Here is an 18,708-nt window from a genome sequence, read left to right as displayed (position 1 = left end):
AGGTCAGTTGTGATGGTGAGAGTGATTGTGAGAGTTAGCCTGCCTGTCTAGCCATAAAACGGCATGTGAGCCCTCCTACAGCCACAGTGCCACTGTTTATTTCTGCACTTCCTGTTTGTCCTTCACCACGAGAGTTGTCAGTTGCTGCTGTGAATGCTGGGTAAAAATGGCCAGACAGGTCTGGGTGGGGTGACGATGTGTCAAGAAAATAAGTATCGCAACCACAGGCTAACATGTCAACAGAGATTAAACTAGTTTATTCTTTTCAAAGAAAATAATAATAATTACGAAACAAAAAAGCAGTCATTTTTTACACTAGTGATTATTATTAAATTTTTACAACCATTCAGTCTGCATAACATAAAGAAATAATTCTACATCTTTGTTTCTTTCGTATTTTTGGTACTCTGAATTATACATACAAATAACAAGTACAGGAACTTTTTTCACAATGCATATAATCTGTGGGCCGGAAGAAAGTCTTTCAGGTGATCCAATGTGGCAGTGTGTGTTTGTGTGTGTATGTGAAAGTATGACGTGTGAATATGTGTGTGTATGTGCTAGCATGTGAACACAAACCAACAGCCCGAGACCTATAGCACATCCAAAAAAGAGACGCCTGCAGTCAGAACAATAGACTCTCTAGAAGCTTAATGCATCAAACATGTTCTCCAGCAGGCGAAAGTGAAGGCCTGTCCTTTTATCTGTTCTTTCCTCTCCTCCCTTTCATCCCTCTCTCCAGGAAGCAGAGGCGTCCTCTCTTCCTCTACTCTCCAGCGGCAGTGTCTCTTCTTGCCTTGACTCGTACCCTTCTGTCGTTAGCTGCCCAGGGGCATTTTACTTAATTAAAAAGTATTCGTTAAATGTACTGTATTTCATACAATTTGTACAAATATATTCAAAGTTAATCTCCTCTCTTCTTCTCACGGCTCAGGGGTGGGGGGGGTCCTGTCATACAGGTGTGTGAAGTAGGGTGGGAAGGGGAGGGGGGCATCATAAAAGGTGTAGTTTTTGTAATGATTGTTAATAATCTTTGCTTTTCCCATGAAAAATGTTTGAACACAAATGGGTTTCCAGGTTGGGGGTTATCAGCTGGGAGGTCAGTCAGGGAGTGGGTGAAGCTTCAGGATCTTTTCTCCCAGGTTGGGTCGGAGAACAACTATGTGGTCTTCCGAGGAGTCGGAAAACCACAGTCAGTGAGTCAGTCTGCCAGGCTTTGAGGATTGCAGTAGATACACTTGATAAAGATTAAAAAAGAGACAACTGAACAAAAGCAAGGACCCATAAAGCCTGTCTCCCTCACAATGAGGTCAGATCATAGGCGGCTTGGTGATGGAGCAGAGCGGTTGGTTATGGGCAGCAGAGAGCAGTTTGGTTGTCTTTCAGCTTGGGATTCAGGTAAGCGAAAAAGAACTGGGAGTAAGAGGATGGGGGGGGGGGGTTGGTTGAGGGGTTCTGGGAGGTGGGTGGTACCGTTGGGGTCTTCTAGCCCATGGCAGAGACCATACTGGAGTGGGGGTGAGGGGCGAAGGAGGAGGGGTGCATGGGCGTGGGGGTGGACAGCATGTGGCCGGAGTGTGAGAAGGGGGGGAAGGAGGACATGTGGCGGGACAGAGCGGCGGGGCTGAACGAGCTGCTCTTCTCCATCAGGCTCTTGGAGAAGTCGTCCATGCTGTCGTGGGACTTTTTGCTCTTCTTCGACTTGCTGGACATCTTCCTGTTCCTGGTCTGAATGCCCTCCTTCTTCATGGTGAGAGGTCGGTTGATCTGGGGGACATGGGGTTAATGCACCAGGGTTAAAACAAGCAAGTTATTCAATATTCATATTTCATAGGTAAGTGACTTCAAGGAGTTACTTAAGTTGAAGGAGCAGAAATAGCAATATGAGTCAGAGTAGAACTGAGCCGAAATATCAAAGAGCAGTGTTCATGCTTTCTGATGGACTTTGATGAAGCGAAAAAAACGCTGACAAACAAAGAAAGTAAATAAAATTTAAGCCTTGAGCTCTGTTTATCAGTCGTATCCTGTAAAGCGCATTCGAATTGTGTCAATGCATTTGGACCAACAAGCAAAAAAACTAAACAAAACATAGAAAATTGGAGAGGGGCGACACAAATAGGTTTCGAGCTCAGGGTTTGGGGGACACTGAGATATGTAATGGAGTCCCATTATAGAATAAATCTGTCTGTCCTATTGTTAGCGGTAGGGGGTGGGGGGAGTAGGGTGTGTGTGTGTTTGTGTGTGTGTGTCAGGGTGAGTCCACGTTTGGCTGGATTTTAACGCTGATTCCCTTAAGCTGGGCTGGATCTTAGACTACTGCCATGCCAGGGAGAGGGAGACAGAGGGAAAGACATAGAGAGAGTTGGATAGATGGAATGAGAGAGAGTGGGAAAGTGAGACAGAGTGAGAAAGAGAGCCTGGCAACCACCGTCCTAACCAGCCGACATGGCCATGACGACTACCAGCGCCGGCCAAGTCTGTCTCTCTACCCTCAGCCCTCCATCTGCATGGGCATCTGCTGGCCAAAATGGCCCGAGCTGCCATATTCCTGCACAGGTTTTAGCTGGGAATGAGAGCCGGATGATGGAATTCCAGCTCAGGGCAGGATTATGAAGGAGAGGTGGATGAGGCCGGCTGCCTCCCTGATCGGTAGGACCGCTTCCCTGAGAAATGGGAACAGGGATTTCACCGCCTCACTTCTGCCACTTTCTCTGAGACGTTACTGGCATTTTTCACTGACTCTATTTTAGCACAGAGTGGCCCAGCTGATTAGCAACGGGCAAAGAGCTACGGCCCCTGAGTGATGTGGTTTCACTGTCTCTGCACGATGTCGGGTAAAAGCAAAGGGCTTCTCTGTGTTTCTGGCTGCTATCTAGACGTTGAAATGCAGTTCGCCCAACTAAAGCTGACCAGGCAGGCTGTGCTCTTTGATACTCCTATGTATATGTATATCATGCATCTCACATAGGAAGCCTGGGCCATGGGCCTCCGCCCCATTGCATCAAATAAAACACAACAGAGCTTTACTCAGTGACCACCACAGAGCATTCAGTTCATTACCTCATATCCTCTCCCCACACCTATAGTAATCTGAAAACAACCACAAACCTTATGCAATGGTCTTGGGTTGACCGCACTGCAAACACCCTGACTCACACATCAGTGAATGTTGAGGAACATTGTTTCACATTGTCAAGGAGGGGAAAAAACTGATTTGGGTGTCAACACTGTCTGTCACATCTTTGTGGGAACTTGTTTTTTCACAAGCATCCAATAAATATGTCCATACACGTTTACTGTAGCCTACGGCCTTATCAAATTGGAAAGGCTATCAAGGTCTCTGAGGTTAGCGTTAGGTTGCTGTCACCTGCAGCCACTGTGGCCACTGTGCAGGTTAGGAGTCATTGTGCATGAGGGGAGAGAGGCTTCATATAATTTTCCATGTAAAATGTGGAATTTGTTTCAAATTGAGCAGGCCCCAACAGAATTCTGAATTTACCAAAAACAAACTAATTTTGCAATTAAGCTGAGGTCGGGTCAGTTCAAAATATATAATATGTAACTGGGAAATATTATTATTCTCCCTGATAACTATTTTTTCTCAGATTTTCTTCCGTTTTAAAGAATCTGCCAAAACCAACATAGGGACAATATTTAACAGGGAGCAAAGGGCACTTGCGTGACAAGGGAGGAAGTGTAGTGAGATAGGCTATAGACGTCGCCCTTCGCGCGAGGATAGGGGATACCTTATCAGACCAACTCTGGGGGGAGCTCTCTCAGATGAAGGTTGAATAGGCTGTAAGTAAAATATAATCATAATAATAATATGTTTCGCTAGTTAAATTACGCAGCAGCTCTCGTTCTTGGTACAGTGTGTATGCGAGAGAGAGAGTGAGAGCAAAGGAGAGAGAGAAAAAACTGGTCCTGGGGGTCCTCAGATTGAGGAAGTAAAATGATGTGGTGAGACAGTAACCAGCACGCCACAAAACGAATCAGGCGGATTGGTGGTCAGAGGGGGACTCCAAGTCCCTGGCGTGGATGTAACCAAAAGGCCTGAAATAAGATAGGTCTGAAAATTAATCGAATTTTAATTAAGCTCTTATTTAATATTCAAAAACCAAGCTGTACGCACGGGGCTTAATTCGGCTCTCTCATATATTTTGATTCGTACATGTGACTTGCTGCGAATAAATCACATGAATTATATGTATTATCGCTTGTGCCCCCACAATTCTCAATAGGGACGACTGCGATAAATATTTCAAGAATTGTAGAAAAAAAGTCGCAAATAAGCTTTGAATGTACAGGGAAAAAAGAAGGGAGGAGAGAATAAATGAAAAGAAATAAACAAAAGTGAGGAAGAAAAGAAAGGATATGAAAGACGACACATGCTTAGATAAATTAGTAGATATCTTACTATAATGTAAAGGCTGTTGTTTTGCTTACATTGTGCAGTTTGTAGTATAGACCGCAAGCGTTACACACGGGGTCCCCGTTGGCGTTTCTTCGCCACAGTGTTGTCGTGCTCGTTTGACAGTTTGCACATGATGTTCCTGCGCGTCTTGCTGCAGACTGGCGAAAAGGAGATACAAAAAAACATGCATATCAGTCATAAGGCCTTTTCCTAGGCTATCAAACCAAATATAGCATTTATAATACATTACTAACATATAGCTTTCTGCAAAGCTCTGTCTATCCAACTTTCAAATAGTTTAAAAAGAAGGACAAAATCCCCAAACAGCGCTGCTTTGACTCGAGGCTAAAAATAGCATCATGCGCACATGCCCTCTCAAGAGTAAATATTTACAGACGACATAAAAGCAGTGGCATGAAATGGGACCTATTAAATCTGATTACATTTTCCCGTTAAAGCGACTAAGTGCTTAAGTAACAGTAAGATAGTGTCTGCTCCTTATGTTTAAATATGGAACTCAATAGGTTATACAAATAAACTACAATTAGTTTTACGGTGAGAGCATGATGGCGGACAGAATTATGTATTTTTTTAAACAAATCTCTAGCCTCCCATGGGTGGGAAATTATATGTTAAATCATCAATATGTGCATAGCAAGCTCAAACAATAATTATTCTGATGTTTTTACAATATAACATGGCTAATGAATTAAATGGACAAAATTATATGCTTGTGGATGAAGATGGTAAACTTGAATATCGCCATATAAGCTTGAATATCGCCACACCGTCCATATTGACATACCATATAGGCATATTAGCCAATTACAGAAAATAGTTTTTTTTAAACTGGGAAGAGCTAATGCGCTGATTTACATTAGAGATACGTTTCGACTTGCATGGGGAGAGGACTCTACATTCCCATGGATTGAAATGCCTGCCTCAGACGCCAGTTAGCTGACCGGCCTGACATTGATGTTATAATCTATAAAACCAATCGATAGACGAGATGACCGAATAGGACACAGTACCCGTTAACACCGAATGGGCTAAACAAAAGGCACTACACTATCTTTCGGGGGTTTCCAATTATCTACATCTGGTGGCCTAATAACCCATGTTCATCCGTGACTTAAATAATGTAATTGCTTTGCACACCAATCTTGAGTTCCATTAACGCGAAAATAAAGTCATTGTGTACTGGAAAATGGAGCCCACTGTATCCATCTCCTGCCAGACTTATTCTTCAGACTTCCCTCTCTCTTTTCTCTTTTCCTTTTCTTACTATTTTCCCTCAGTATTTGAACATTCTGCAGAGATTCCCTGAGTTCTGAGAAGAACAATCTAGAGTCGTGACTCCTGCGTGCCCTGGGCCGCTCCTTGCGCTGATTCGGTCCCCGGTCCCCTTCATGTTTAGACTGGGGAAGCGGGCTATGTTGTTAAAAGCTACTTATCTGCGCTGCTCAGATATCCGGCAGCTTTTTCCTGGGAAGTCGGGTTTTCACATTAGAGAGAGACGGGGTGATATAGGCTAGAGCAGAAGCTGGCTGGCTGCTAAAAGAGCAGTCCACGCGAGACGTCCCCTGCCAAGAAAGTTTTCCCCTTTATCTAACCATGCAGGGAGGTAGGGGAACTGCTCTATAGTACTCAGCTTTCTGGTGTTAAAAAGTTTAGGGTGTTCCTCTCCAAATACTGCAAGGTGCATGGTAGCCTACATCTCTCATCTAAACCACATTAAACGTCCAATTCTAAGTATGCCATTTACAGTATGTCAACTGCAGATATTATTTCTATGCGGGCAGTGAGGATTTGGATGGAATATTTTTCGATTTGCCTCAATGCATAATAAGAGGAATATATTTTCTCCTATTTTTTTTTCCTCTAAGAAATATCAAACAGTAGGGCAATTGAAGCGGGAAAAATAATAATTGATGAAGCAAATCATTTAAAAAATGCATAACAATAGTAATAATAAATCTGCAGTTTGCTATTACTGTATATCTAAAAGAATTCGAGACCTGCACTTGGCGAGTCAATTTCCTGCAGCTAACACTTCTTCCTGGGTAGAGAAAGAGAGAAAGACGGAAGTGTCATCAATACAAAGTGGCAGGGACATACCAGTCGTCGCTTGGGTTTGATGAGGGGCCGATTCTGCCCGTTCATCTTGTGATAGAGTCCGCAGGCGTTACACAAATAGTGACCAGTGCCATCCCGCCTCCAGAGCGGGGTCGACGTAGCTCCACAGTTAACGCACTCTCTACCTTCTGAAAGCAGAAACGATACACAACATGGAGAGAGCGCCGAGATCAGTTCGCCCCTTATAAAGTAAACATAGCATCTCACATCTGGAACACTTGATCCCTCAGGTCAAGAGGGAGAAAGGTTGTTATAAACATCGTAGAAAATGTCATCACACAAAATAATTATTTCTAATAGTAGCATAACATTCATATTACATATTAATAATAATAAAAATAATACAAATTATACTACTAGGCATACTACTACTAATACTACTGCTACTGCTACTACTACTACCATTACTACTACTACTAATGCTACCACTACTAATAATAATAATAATAATAATAACACAGCTGCTACTACTACTAATACTGCTACTACTACTACTACTACTACTACTACTACTAATGCTACTACTACTACTACTACTAACAATAATAATAACACTACTACTAATGCTACTACTACTACTACTAATGCTGCTACTACTACTACTACTACTAATGCTACTACTACTAATAATAATAACACTACTACTACTACTACTACTACTAATACTGCTACTACTACTACTACTACTACTACTACTACTACTACTAATGCTACTACTACTACTACTAATAATAATAATAATAACACTACTACTAATGCTACTACTACTACTACTACTAATGCTGCTACTACTACTACTACTACTAATGCTACTACTACTAATAATAATAACACTACTACTACTACCACTAATAATAATAATAATCATAATAACACTACTACTACTACTACTACTACTACTACTACTACTACTAATGCTACTACTAATAATAATAATAATAATAACACTACTACTACTACTAATGCTACTAATAATAATAATAACACTACTACTACTACTAATGCTACTACTACTAATAATAATAATAACACTACTACTAATACTACTACTACTAATAATAACACTACTACTACTAATACTACTACTAATAATAATAACACTACTAATACTACTACTACTAATAATAACACTACTACTACTAATACTACTACTACTAATAATAACACTACTACTACTAATAATAATAATAATAACACTACTACTAATAATACTACTAATAATAATAATAACACTTCTACTACTAATACTACTACTACTAATAATAATAATATAATAATAACACTACTACTACTACTACTACTACTACTACAACTACTTCTACTACTAATAATAATAATAATAACAATACTAATACAACTGCTACTACTACCACTACTACTAATAATAATAACTGCTACTACTACTACTTCTACTACTACTACTACTACTACTACTAATAATAATAATAATAATAATAATAATAATACAACTGCTACTACTACTATTATTGATGATAATAATAATAATACAGTGGGCCTATAACAATGATTTGAATATTCAAAGTGGGAAAAAGCCCAGCCTCCATTAGGCTACAACTGATATCAACATTTGACCCTGGAGTTAGTAGGCCTTTCCCAATTCATAGTGTTTCCAAAGTTACCTCATACAATATGTCTAACATCATACAAACATTTGACTATCATTGAATAAAGCAGGTCTGTTATGGTCGATTACTGCCACAATGAGGTCACACATCATTTCATCAAATGCATAATATATTAAATCAAACTGATAGCCTATCTTTAGAAAAGGGCGTGCATAATCTATGGGTTCAATCATGTTTTTGTGATTAAAATGTGCCCTCTTCTTTCTCCCACACACACAACCTCTCATTTCACAGTGGTGTAAAGTAATAATAAAAACAATAATATGTCATTGTAAACTAGGCGAATTCATTCATATTTAGGTATGTTTATTTGATTGGAATGACCACTGTCTTTCCAAACCAGCATTTGGGTTTGAATGGCACTTCTCTAGTGACACTGACAGGTGAGGCGCGCGTTAACAGTTTCATTAAGGTGGTCTCCTGATCCCCAGGCCTATGTGGCGTCACCACTGAAACTGAAACAACCAAGCATCGCGGCAGGATTATTTGAAAGCATAGACGCGTATAGAGAGGAGGCCTTGCGCCGTGAGGTGCCTTTACTGCCTCTACTCACCCGCACTTCCCCTTATGACTGCAAAAACCGCTCCATTTCTTCAGAGACTGATACGCGTCACTTCTGGTTCTGCCTTGTTAGATGTGATAGACATTCCAGAGACCTCAGCAGACACGGAGGAGGTTGTAAATCAATAGTGGTTTTAGAGAGAGGAGACTGGGTAACACAGCTAAACAAATGAATCCACTCCACAATAGGGCTCTGAGAAATAGGCTACTACAGGATTTCGTATTGTGCAAGGCGTGTTCCGGGGTTTATGTTTAGAAGACCACAGAGTCGACCTTTCTCAATGACTTATTTTCATCTGCATGTTTGCAATGTAGACACATTCCATTTATTGACCTCATTAATAGATAACCTATTTAAGATTCATTTTAGAGGATGTATCTTTACGCACATTACAGCACACACATACTTTATCCTCAAATTCAAATGATTTATTTTTTTGTTTGTAATAAGCGAATATTATTCAGCATTGAATAAGCCTGATGATATGCATCGACTAATCCACTGTTTTCTATATGTCTCCTAATGCTATGTGGCACTGATATTAATCTCATTACAGTTAACTGGTTTCTAGCGGTGTCTGAATAACCTTTTATTTTAATTACCCCCACTTGCTTGGATAACATTCCGCTTCGCCAGTCGTGCCCCTCTGCCACGGAGAGTGCTCATTCGTGATTACCCCCTCTCAATGCAGCCCCGCATCCGGGCTCTATCAAAGTTATTACTGGCTCTGCGTAAACAATGCAACTGTCGCGTGCACCAGTCTGACAGTAATGGGATTATCTAAACGGGCGCGAGACAGCCATGCCGGCACGGAGACCCGCGGTCACAGATTTAGCCTCTCTCTCTCGTTCCCTCTGTGAAACATAGAACAACTGAAAACGGATATGGTTTAGGTCTATACACAGCTTAAAAATATTCTGAACTCATCTGATTTAAGGGCACTAAAGCTGTTTAATCATTCACTGGACTAAATTCATTTGCTTTGGAAAGTGGGAAATCGTTCAATCTTATGTGGGCAAATGCACGTTGATTTATTTAATTCGCTTTCTATTCCAAGCAATGTGTTTTAACAAATCGTGGTGCTGATTGAATGCGATTAAACATGTTTGTGTAGCCTAATAACATATAGAAACGTTATAACGTCCCCAATTAAAATTGTTACTCAGTAAAATTGATGTAGAGATAGAAACCCGGATTATCCATGCAATACTTTTTTATTATTATTTTGAATGTATTATTATTGTTATTATTATTATTATTATTGATATTATTATTAATTGTATTATTATTACCGCCACGTGCTTTCCTTGCCACTGCTATTGTATTTCCCCTCAAACGAATCTTGTGCATGAGTTCATTTGAGACACATTTGACTTTCTATGGGCCTGCAAGGGCTGGAGAAAGGCCTTGGCTGTCATAGTTACAGTTTTTTTTTGTGTGGAGAACGAAAAAAGGTCCTGATTCTGAAACGGGCACATTGGGATTACACCTGGATATCATCAATGTCATAAATTCTAAGGTGAAATCAAATGGTAATATAATAAAATGCACGCCTACCTGAACATGACCTTGTTTTTGGTCTTGTTTTGGAACCATAACTAGAAGATGACCCACCTATCAGGCTACTTGGTGGGAAGAGGCCTGGGCCGTATTCGGGGACATAGGATGGGTATGTGGCGATGGGGTGATGATGGTGGGCGGAGGATTGCGCTCCGATTGATGCCATGCTCCGGCTGTGAGACTCCAGTTTCATGCTCTCGGCCAGGGACACCTGGTACTTTATGCACTCTTTCTCCTCCTGTTGGCGACTGTTGCTGCTTGAGCCCGGAGTGGAGATGCCTGGGTCCGGGGACACGTCTTTCGGAGGAGTGGGGGGAAAGGTGAAGAGGTGCGGGCTGGAGTGGCCCCCGGACAGGGAGGAGGAGGACGCCGAAGGGTAGACAGAGAGACCTGCCGGGGAACCGTGGTGCAGTGAGCTCTTCTGGAAAGGACTCAGGTTCCACGGGGAAGTGCTGTGGTGCTGCATCGCTTTGCTTCCGTCCAGCCACGGCAGAGAGCCGTGCAGTAGAGAGGGGCGACACACCTGACTACCTGTAATAGAAAATAGGATAATACACCCCTGTCAGTATTTTTCTCGGTGAAGAAAATTACAATAGGCCTACATTCAATTAGCCTACTCTCACGATTTGATCACTTTCCCTTATGATCATATTGTTGACATTAAACAACAATATCTCACATTTATGCTGGTTTCAGTTTGACATCGCCATGTAGGTCTAGGTCTGCTATTTAAATTACACAAATAATATCACTTCGTTACAAATGAAAAGTCACTGTCAATTAAAAAAGTTTGGCCACACTTTCTATTGAAACAAAACGGTCTTGTTCGTTTGATATTTATATGTGTGAATTCAGATGTGCTTTACCAGTGGATAACCTGCAACTACAATGACTTAAACTTTTGATTATTTTAATTAAGAAAGCCTATAAATCGATTATGGAAAACATGTTTTTAAAACATACGCCATTTTATTAAAACATCACCCACGATTTATCTTCGGGGACACAAGATAAAACTGCACACCAGGCCTACACAACTGACAACACATGCTCTGACCCAAATTGTCCCTCTTGACTCCAGTCTACCTCATTTTTTGGTCTAGCCGAAACCCAGGGCCTGAATGACTGTGTCAGAGCAGCAGTTTGAGTAGCACGCCAGTGTCAGTGCAGAGGGTTTGAACAGTGGTGTTTTAGCATCGCTACAGAAAACGGGTCATGATTCACTATTCCGTTCAGGAAGTCATGTCAATAAATTAAACCATTTGCTCTTCCGCAGTTATTTTCTCTCCAGGAATATCTATAATTAAATGATAACTCATAGTTTACCTGCCATAAAATGGACACGGTTGTGTGGTGAAGTATGATAGTCTGAAATGACAAAATATATCTCATGGGGCCTTCAACTTCTCTCTGTCCGAAGGTCTACACATTCATTCGTTTGATAACATATTTGAATTTAACCATGATACAAACATACATGTCATATTTGACAATAGTAACATGCTGTTAATTTGTAACTCGCGTTAATTTATTTGATTTAAACATGTCATTGATTTCAAATTGCTCGACTTCCCTTCTTACATCTGATTTGACTGTGCCAAAATCGCACTGAACATGGAATTAGAACAATGAAACAGAGTGGTCTCTGTTAAAACAAATACCTATACTCACAACGGGATACATATGAAACCATAGGTACACCACCAGAGAGGTAAGCCACACATAACAGAGGACTGCATGGTTTCATATGGCCCTCGCATTTTTTTATTATCCGGATCCGCCGAGGCTAAAACCCATTAGACAAATACTTCGGTTCAGACATTTTAAAATGGACAAGCATCTGAAGATGAATTGTTCTTATGTTAGCTCTATCTGAGTTAAATATGACCATGCCAAATCTAAACAATTCAATAGTAGCCTAAAACGACGCGTAATGAAGCAGTACTTACTATGTGGAGGAGGTGGATACCTCTGGACGGCTCTGACTGAGTTCCCATAGTATGGAGATACGTGGTTGCCCTGTGAGTCGATATTAAACAGTACATCCACATCGTCGGCAAGGGGATACTGCGAGGGGTCCATGTACGAGTGGCCGAGGCCCGGGTGGTGCGAGCCTGGATGCTGTTCGTTTAGCACCGATGGGTGGTGATGGCTCATCCATCGGGGTTGGTCCGCGGATACTTCCATAGCTTTTTAGCAAACGTTCATATACACCGGAGTGAACCGATTCAAGTCAAGTAAGAAAAAAATCTGTCCGAATTCCTGCTTTGTTTAATCCACCGTTTCGTTCTTCGTTACCTTCGTTCACCTGGAAATAAAAAATAAAAATGTATTTAAAAAAATATGTTGTTCCCCCTATGTAGATGTTATTTTCTATTCAAATGAGATTATTTGGCAGGGATTCACATTAACGTGAATATGCCCGTATAATAAATAAAACAAAAGTGTTCAAAACATACATTCAAAAAATAATGTTTCACTTGAATGTTGTCATGAATAAGTCCAAGGTCGTATCCAGTCCCACTCAAAAGTTCCTAAACTTTTCCCTGACAAAGTTTCTATTATTAAGCCGATTCAACAAGTTGCAGAGGTATATGTTTAGACGCAGCCTTGTTTGCAGTAGGTAGCTTAGTGCAAGCGGACTAGCACCGAACTCACAGATCAAATCTCTGTTTGTGCGCAGCGGCAACCCTCTCCACTTACTTCGCTTCCCTCACTCTCTCTCTCTCGCTCTCTCTCTAGCTCTCTCGCCCACTCTCTATAGCTCTCTCTGAACTCTCTCCGTCCCAGTGTGTGTATGTCTCTCTCTCTCTCTCGCTCTTTCTCTGTTTTTTTTATATTTTTTTTTACAGTGAAGGCATTCTTTCAGGATGGCGCCAGGCAGCTCAATGCTTGCAGACAGCTGTGGCGCGACGCAACTTAAGGAGGGTCTGTCAGTGTCATCAGTGGGGGCGGGGCCTGCCCTGCTCGCCCTAATTGAATATAGTGGGCCAGGAGAGATGACCAAGAACTGCTGCAAGGATTTTTCACCAATAGTAAATACATTTATTTTCATGTTTATAATTTTTTTTTTAAAGCAAATACCGGTACACAAATGCTTTCATGCCCATTATACACAATGTATTGTTCATTATAACTCAATTATAACCCGTAATAAAGTGATTTTTTTATTACAAAATATGGAGACTTCATGAAAAACAACACATCAGTTTAATTACATTCTATTATTTTCTATTCTAAAGTAGATTGCTTTTTAATGCAGTATCTGAATCAATGAATCCTGCTGGCCACAATAATATTTCCGGGCTTGTCATGAAAAAATATATAAATAGAAAGAGTCGTGAAGCCTGTTGCTCAATAACGAGGGACATGTGGCAGCCTGGCAGGTTGTTGGACGCCCATTTTCTTAAAATTGTGACAGTGCGTCCTCTCGCGGTGACAGGCGCGTTATTATAATGGCAAGCTACGACTTAACTCCCCAATTTGGACTGATTTCCTCGCTTCACAGAGCAGGGGCGGGCGAGGACGCCAGAGTGGCTGAACTGCAGTCTGAAAACACTCCACTGCATTACTGCCTGGCTCCTCAGCTGGCTTTAACAGACTGAGAGAGAGAGAGAGAGAGAGAGAGAGAGAGAGAGAGAGAGAGAGAGAGAGAGAGAGAGAGAGAGAGAGAGAGAGAGAGAGAGAGAGAGAGAGAGAGAGTATTCTCTCAGAGTATTAGACCTCTCGCCTCTCCCCCAACACACAGATAGGCAAGCAGCAAATTCCCTAAAATGCCATTATTAATTCAAAAAGACTGCATTAAATGTGACTTGATGCAGTCATTGGTTCTATAGTGTATGATCTTGAATTGACCAATTAAATATATTCATACTGACACCATAGGCCAGATCATCTAATTATTCCATATGCCAATGTCAGGTATGAATGCTGCAGTGTACTCTCGCCTTGTTGCACTTGATTGCACAGTAATAGGTGGGAGGGGGGAGGGCTGCCCCGTGGGGAGGTATTTTGTATCTAATTCCCAGTTTGGCTACCCAATACTCTCCGATTGGCAGCATGTCATTGTAGAATAGGGGGAGGTTCTTTTTGGTGCTGCGCAAAGCACTGACACAGGCAGCCTCTACGACGCCACTGGACGTGACGTCACCTCCAGGAAACGAACCCTCTCAGCGAGCAGAGTAGAGCGCGCAGGCTGTTCTGGAGAGGAAATGCGCGCGCCCTTTTCCAGTGAGTAAAATTATAATTATTTAATGGCACAATTCTATAACCAGGTATGCTGGGCGTTCATTACGCATTAAAATCGTTAAGAAATTGTATGGTGAGTTGTATGCAAACATTACAAGGGGAGAAAAGGCAGATTTTATTAATAGCCTTGCATTCGCATAAAAATCGATACTATATCATTTTCCAAAGTGCACTATCACAAATGCAAACTGACACGAAGGAAATGGATATATGAAATGCATTTTGTCAGGGTCTCCATGGGAGCACTTGATATTCAGAGCATGGCCACAACAATAACTGCCATATCCATCTTATGCAATGAGGTAGGCCTATTTTACAGAATAGGGTAGCTACATATGTGATATTGGTAGATGGCCTTTTAGTCTTTTGTAGGTTGTGCATTTTACCAAGGCCGTTCTCAGTCGGGTGTACTGTAATGTGTGAGAAACAGAAATATTGCTGATTTGACAAAGCACGCTTTTATCCCTCTCCATGATGCCCAGAGAGCATGTCTCACTCAAGCGAACTTGAGACTGAACCTGGATGGAAACTGCTATACCGCCTCACATCGAACAATCTCACCGCCATTGTCGAGCTGTCAACGGACTCGTGTAATTATCCTCTTTAAAAGTTTCGCGCTCCATTATCCACCAAGTAGGCTATGCGTTATAGGTGCTCCGAGGCAACACATGACAGTAAATGTAAAAAACCTGATCATGTTTTTTTGTTTCTTGTCTGGATGTCTGGAAGCTTACAGAGTGGGACATGGAACGTCTCTCAAGACGTGATTCCCCAAGCTTCAGTGTCAAGAGAGAAGAAGAGTGGAATAAAAACTGGTCCCCTTTAAAAATTGTCATTTGTAATCCCCACCACTGTCACAACAGAACGGGAGCCCTGTGTGTGTGCGCGTGCGCGCGATACAATAACCAAAACAAACTAAATAAAAAGCAGATGTCTATTCTACTACACTGCGTCTGATTCATAAATGTTGCCTGGTGGCGGGCACAGCAGAAGATTGGGGAGATAATTTTTGAGTGATTATGTCAGGGAACACTGATTAAAATCAGAAGATTTCACCGAGGGTGAGAATTTAAGACACCACCAGATTATTTCATTGTCAGAGTGAGATGAACTTTTTAGATAGCATCTCTTTGTTTACAGTGTCCACATTTTGCCTCCCATAGGCTAACTACAAATATATTTACTACTAATAATAATAAATTGCATATTGATAATAGCATATAGGCTATTCAAATAATTACTATACATTGTATCTATTACTTTGTAAAATATTTTGGGGGGTTGATCATATGTGTGTCCAACCATTGAAGCATCATCATTAAAACAGGGAGATAAGCACATTCTAAAGCAAGCTTCCCTGACGCTTTTGTGCTGTAGTAACCCAGTTTTGGGACAGATGCAAAACCGGGAAGGCCCACAAATACCATTTAATTAACGTGGCGGCATTTGGCTTAGGAGACTTTTGATGGGTTTAGGTTTTACAGTTTCATTCTAATGTAGCAGGTAAAGCTGTCCAAACAGCCGCGAGGCGCGGATCCAGGGTGAACCAGAGGACACCGCCTTGGGCAGCGGGCAGCACGCGGCACTCTCTCTACCCGCTGGAGCTACTTCACTCCAGTCACCACTGGGATAGATTATTATTATCTTGATGAAGACGGAGGAAAATAAAAACAGCGAGGGAGAGAGAAATACATTCGGACTTCCATGTGTGTTACAGGATCATTTAAATGAAATAAACGAACAACTATTTATTACTATTTTTAATAATAATAATAACAATGATTTTGATATGCGCTGAAATAGAGAATAATTCAAATAATTCAAAACGATATCATGCATGCCTTAATTTGAAACCTCGAGTTGGGGCATGTGAAATATAGCCTATAAATATAGGCCACGTGTATAAAATGACTAATGGCACAATATTCTCTGATCTTTTCAAGAACAACGCTTCTTGTTGTACTCAATTAACTATGTGAACCAGTTCAGATTCTTAGAACCAAAACGAGGGCGTGAAATTATTCTCGGTGTGAATGAAACTTGAAAAATGTGGTATATTTCTTAGAATGATTCAAAAGAGAAAATATTTTGGAACAGTTTACCTCGAGTACAGATGATGGTAATGCTTTAGCTTCAATAACAAGAAAAAATAGATTAAGGTACTCTGTCAATTAAGTGAGAGGGATTCTTATCCGTGTGATCGCTATTCACCTTCTCTCTCTTAACCACCGCATCGCCAGGCCCACACCGCCTCAATTTGGATGCTACTGTTGTCGGTTCCTCTGCTTTAAAACACCAAAAAATGTAGTTCTCTTAGGGCGTATTTTACCAAAAATTCCATTGACAGTTGGTGCATTTATTTACCCGTTTTGCATAACACAGTGTTATTGCTAATTAGCATACAGATCAAACACGTCTAAATAAATCGCCAACTCTGATAGTCCGACAGGTAGCTATCATTTGAGAACTTCATAAACACACAAACAAAGAACATATCAACATTTCAAGCCACACTCAATGTGCTGCACATCTCTGTCGTGGCCTGATTTGGAGATTGGAGGCAGATTGCATCCTTACTTAAAAGGTAACCCACCTCGTGATTATGTGAGTGGTGGCCAGCCTCCCTATCTCCAAAACACAGCTGTTGGGGAAGCATTCAGCATAAATCAATAGAACCGCGCGCGATTTCCCAGCTCGTTCTGTTCTCTGCATGTAAATAACCGCTCCAGCTCTGCCCATGATAGCGCGACTGTGATGCCCTTAATTTCGTATCCTATTCATTCCATGTAACAGCTCCTCTCCAAATCAAGCCATATCGACCACAGACGTGATGGAAAAAGGGGGAATGCAGCCTCAGCAAATCCAACTCCTTTCTTTTATGACCCATTGGCGAGGTAATCAGATCAATTTCATGGGTTAAGGGATTCTGCCTGCCACCAACTCAGGTGGTAATAGATCATTAAAATCCTTCATCTTCTGTATTTCGGGAGTGGCGAGGTAGGTAAAATATTCTCAGAATCTATTGCGTTAACTGCAATAAATTCCAAAGCGATTTGGAAACGTTGACGCAGTGAAAAACGAAAAAAGGAACAATTTATTAAAACGATTATTGAAGACCACCTATAGCCTATTTACAGTATATATTTTTTTTTATATTTACAGTATATATATTTTTAGACCTAATATCCCCCAGCCTAATGCCAGTCACAAAACGCAGCCAAACACATATAGGCTACAGTACAAACATAAGAGGCAACAATGGCGTCGCGTGTGTCTTTTTAACCACATTTGTGTTTGACAGACATGCAGAAAAAGCTCTACACATGTTGAGAAAATGGAGCTGTTTAACCGGACTCTGGAATTCACTAAGCAAAAAGCATGTGTGCATTTTTTCCTAAAGATGCACTACAAAAACGCTAAATTTGAAAATCGTTTTTAAAGCCATGGATCAAACTTGCTCATCAATTCATTTCTGGACATACGCCTGGCTGGACAGAACACACAGAGGCAGGCTGGAAGGGACCAGTATGTACCTTTAAGAGCTATACTTTGTGTTCTTCGCTGAAGGACAGCCAGACAGACAGACTTGCTTTATAGAAATCTAAATATTTACTGACCTGTGGAATAGAGGTTCGCGGTCGTTTTTTTTCTGATCGGCTGCAGATGTGAGGAAAGAGTGACATGGAGATCGAAGCGCCGATGGCATTTAGAGAGAGCGAGCTGCGTACGGAAAAAAATCGAGGCGCGCGCGCCCTCAGCCCAGTCACTCTCACACACACACACAAACACACACGCGCGAGCACATACACTCCTACAGGCCAACCAAAGCATCTGTACATTCAGATCAGAGAACTTCCGGGTCGGTGGAGTCTAAGGAGGAAAAGCATAGTTAGTCAAACCGAATGCCCCTAGACCACTATTAGGAGATTTTGGCACTTTATGAGGTCAGAGAGGTGGACTGCTGTTTATGGCGCATGTAGCTGCTGTAGTATTTGGTCGGCTCGTATTTATTGCATCGGTAATACTGTTAAAGTAGCCTATAGCTTAGCCTTGTAGCTAACTAATCATGGGATGGTATATTGGGCGTTAGAAATCACGTAGCACAGCATGCTTTACATTGTTCAGTATACGTTCACTATACG

At 41.3% G+C, this 18,708-nt stretch overlaps 1 protein-coding gene across 8 annotated transcripts; it reads right to left on the bottom strand.

The window, feature by feature from the left end:
- Nucleotides 1–233: 233 nt before the first annotated feature.
- Nucleotides 234–18,313, bottom strand: gata3 (GATA-binding protein 3). 8 transcript variants are annotated; one of them, XM_036943676.1, is made up of 6 exons: nucleotides 18,184–18,313; nucleotides 12,268–12,626; nucleotides 10,316–10,849; nucleotides 6,533–6,678; nucleotides 4,447–4,572; nucleotides 234–1,767 (listed from the first exon to the last, which is right to left on the bottom strand). In XM_036943676.1, the coding sequence occupies exons 2-6, from the start codon at nucleotides 12,503–12,505 to the stop codon at nucleotides 1,486–1,488; spliced, it is 1,326 nt and encodes a 441-aa protein (XP_036799571.1). In that variant the 5' UTR covers nucleotides 12,506–12,626; nucleotides 18,184–18,313; the 3' UTR covers nucleotides 234–1,485.
- Nucleotides 18,314–18,708: the final 395 nt, after the last annotated feature.

Source organism: Oncorhynchus mykiss, chromosome 15 (genome assembly GCF_013265735.2).
Source record: "Oncorhynchus mykiss isolate Arlee chromosome 15, USDA_OmykA_1.1, whole genome shotgun sequence".
NCBI classification, from domain to species: domain Eukaryota; kingdom Metazoa; phylum Chordata; class Actinopteri; order Salmoniformes; family Salmonidae; genus Oncorhynchus; species Oncorhynchus mykiss.
Note: the sequence above shows the minus strand (reverse complement) of the source record. Positions and strands in the feature narration are given on the sequence as shown.